Source organism: Chiloscyllium plagiosum, chromosome 24, assembly GCF_004010195.1.
Source record: "Chiloscyllium plagiosum isolate BGI_BamShark_2017 chromosome 24, ASM401019v2, whole genome shotgun sequence".
In the NCBI taxonomy this organism is placed as follows: domain Eukaryota; kingdom Metazoa; phylum Chordata; class Chondrichthyes; order Orectolobiformes; family Hemiscylliidae; genus Chiloscyllium; species Chiloscyllium plagiosum.
Window position 1 is genome coordinate 55,704,846 of NC_057733.1, and position 3,607 is coordinate 55,708,452.

At 47.7% G+C, this 3,607-nt stretch overlaps 1 protein-coding gene across 1 annotated transcript in view; it reads left to right on the plus strand.

The window, feature by feature from the left end:
- Positions 1–3,607, plus strand: part of LOC122562367 (inactive rhomboid protein 2-like) — a 90,687-nt gene that overhangs the window by 77,769 nt on the left and 9,311 nt on the right. Inside the window, exons 11-12 of the mRNA XM_043715243.1 lie at positions 2,273–2,456; positions 2,754–2,854. Of these exons, the coding sequence (XP_043571178.1) occupies positions 2,273–2,456; positions 2,754–2,854 (285 nt within the window). The remainder of the gene's footprint in view (positions 1–2,272; positions 2,457–2,753; positions 2,855–3,607) is intronic.

Here is a 3,607-nt window from a genome sequence, read left to right on the forward strand (position 1 = left end):
GTCTGGAGGGATGGTGAACACACGGCAGGGCTGGGTGCTAGGACCTGGTGTGGGGCTGGAGCTGGGAGTGGGGGCGGGGCTAGGTCTGGGGCCGGGGACGGGGATCGGCATGGGGGCGGGGTCGGGCGTGCTGATGGCGATAGGCGAAGGGGCGGGGTTAGACGTGGTGACGGAGATGGGCGTGGGGGCGGGGTTAGGCATGAAGTCGGAGATCGGCGATCCTGGAACACTGAGCTGCCAGTCCTGCCCTTCTCTCAGCAATGTTTCTGTTATGGCTATCATATCCCAGTCCCCAGAGCTAATTCATGCTCTGAGCTCGACTGCCTTACCAGTCAGGCCTCATGTGCTCAAATAAATGCACTTTAAACCAGAAGTCTTTTCCCTCCCTTTACAGTGCCCTGGCTATCCTGAATAGTAAACTTGCTCTTGATGAATAATGTATTTCCCTGACTTCTCAATGGTCCCTCTCTTATTCAGAGTCCCAGCATCCCCCTGCCAAACTAGTTTAAACCTTCCTGGGTAACACTAGCAAATCTCTCCACAACGATACTGGTTCCCCTCTGGTTCAAGTCCAACCTGCCCCCTTGTACAGGTCACCTCTAACCCAGACGAGATCCCAATGATCCAAGAACTGAAAACCCTGCCTCCTAGACCAGCTCCTCAGCCACACATCCATCCGGCCTATCTTTCTATTTCTATCCTCACTGGCTTCAGGCACTGGGAGTAATCTGGAGATCACCACCAAGTGGGCGGCACGGTGGCACAGTGGTTAGCACTGCTGCCTCGCAGCGCCAGAGACCCGGGTTCAATTCCCGACTCAGGCGACTGACTGTGTGGAGTTTGCACGTTCTCCCCGTGTCTGCGTGGGTTTCCTCCGGGGGCTCCGGTTTCCTCCCACAGTCCAAAGATGTGCAAGTCAGGTGAATTGGCCATGCTAAATTGCCCGTAGTGTTAGGTAAAGGGGTAAATGTAGGGGTATGGGTGGGTTACGCTTCGGCGGGTCGGTGTGGACTTGTTGGGCCGAAGGGCCTGTTTCCACACTGTAAGTAATCTAATCTAATCTAATCAAAAAAGTCCTGCCTTTTAACTTCTTATCTAACTCCCTATACTCATTTTGCAGTATCCATCCCTTTGTCTAAAGATGTGCACATTGATACAAATGACAATGATGTCTAGCTATTCACCTCCCCCCCACTTCAGAATGTTCTGCAATCTTGTGCTTGTGCAGACAAAACATTTGTGTTTCCTAGCCCCAAGCTGTTCCGATGCCTGAGAACCAATCACCTGGTTGCTGGAAGGGAAAAGGCTTTTGTCACTGGTAGCATCACTCGTCCATGGACCAATCAATTTTGTTGCCAGCCGGCTGCATCTGCACATAGAAGCCCTCAGCTCAGACTCACCTACTCCAACATTAACCCCTGCTTGTTCAAACAGCTGTGCAACAATGCTTGCCATGAAAATCAGGTGACTTGCTTTTCAAAATTTGCAGCAATCCCATAAAACTCTGGTTTTAGAATCGTTCTTCCCCATTAAGTTCACAATTGTAAAAAGCACAAAAATCAAACAACATGATCTTTACATTGTTTAGAGCTTTGATGAGGCCACATCTGGAGCACTTTATTTATAAAAGGATAACTATGTTAGAATCAGATAGAGAAAGTTCACTCAGTTGATTCCTGGGATGGCTGGTGAGTTTGAGGAGAATGAGAAGCGATCTTATTGATATCCTGAAAGGAATTATCAAGCTGAGGGAATTGTTTTTATTCATTCATGGGATATGGGTGTCACTGGCCAGGCCAGTGTTTATTACCCACCCAGTGGGTAGTTGAGAATCAGCCACATTTCTGTGGGTATGGAGTCACATGTAGGTCGGATCAGGAAAGGATAGCAGTTTCCTTCCCTAAAGGACATTAGTGAATCAAATGGGTTTTTCCCAATATTTGTCAATGATTTCATTGTCATCGTTTGACTCTTAATTACAGATATTTTGAGCGAATTCAAATTCCATCATCTGCTGTGGTGGGGTTTGAGACCCAGCCCCCCCCCCCCGCCCACTGTACCAGCTGAGGTTATCCTGAAAGACTCTCCTTCTCATCAACCTCTCTCCTTGCTTGAGGTGTGGACCCTCATATTAAACCATCATCAGTTGTCTCTCTCTAATGAGCAGCAACTCTACGGTCTGGTCAGACTATGGTAACTTTACCTTTATCTTGGGTGGGTATGATTGTGGCACTGAATCCATGATCAGGTCAGTTGTGATCTGACTGAATAGTGGAGCAGGTTTTGAGGCACTGAATGGCCAGTTTGAGCCCTCTGTTAGCAGTGGGAATATTTCCAATAATTCCTCAATAACTTTGCCTTTTGGATCTTTCCTGTGTAGGTGTGAAATCACTACCAGAGAATACTGCCAGTTTAAGGACGGATATTTCCATGAAGAAGCAACCTTGTGTTCACAGGTAACATCAAAATTGAATAAGCACCCTGTTCTCAAAGCTTCAACTCTGAGCAGTGTATCATGCACGCAGGATGCTGAGTTAATAAAGGATACAAGAATCAATTTGATTACAAATCCTGAAATCTACAGAGTTGACCAGAGGAATGGACAATGCCACTGGTTATCTGAGCCATGCACATGATTTGTGGTTGTGAGCTTGTCCAGCAAGGCTGCTTATGATGACCTTGAGCTGGGAAATGACTCTTTGTTGAAGTTTGTTTGTTGACCAGTTCAGTGACTGGCCACCTCTCTGTTACAGGTGCACTGTCTGGATGAAGTATGTGGCTTGTTACCGTTTCTGAATCCCGATGTTCCAGATCAGATCTACAGGCTTTGGCTCTCCCTTTTTCTTCATGCTGGGTAACAAACACTCACAAACTTACAATACTGTGGCTGCAGGAGCATTGATTCTGTCATTGATGTAAGCAACAGCTGCAAGGGATGAAAGAGAGAATGAGCTCAACGTTGTGGTCCATGTTGGTATCAACGATGTAGAAAGGACAGACATTGAGCTGATGCACCCAGGAGTTAGGGAGTCACGCTCCAAATTGCGTGAACTCTGGATGAATCCCAATACCCTATGCTTGCCAGAGCAGAGGTAGGGAGAAAGGGAGAATCAATCTGACGTCAGGTTTGTTAGTTGACACAGAAAGTGGGGCTTCTACACTGTCAGACACTGAGACTTATTCTGAGGCAGGAGGCAATTCTTGCTGCCTATGAGAATGGTGGAAATTGAGACCAGGAGATTGGAAAAGGAGACTGATTGGATTCTTCTGCAAAAAAGTTGACATGACCTCAATTGGCCAGATGGCCTCCAATGCTTTAATGACCAAGGCTGTAATTTTTTTTCAGTTTTGGCAAAGTGCAAGTTGCATTGTGATTGGTGGAAGGCTTGTCACTATGAAGTTCATCGCTGGAACTCATTAAACCTGTTACATTACTGTCATTCCCATATGGAGAGAACCATGACCAATTTCTGCCCCATTTTGTCCTAACATCGAGGGCAGGGCAAGAGCAGGGGGCAAGGGCAGAGGGCCGGGGGCAGAGTCAGAGGGCAGTGTCAGGGGAAGGGGCAGGGTCAGAGGGCAGGGTGAGGGTGAGGGGCAGGGGCCA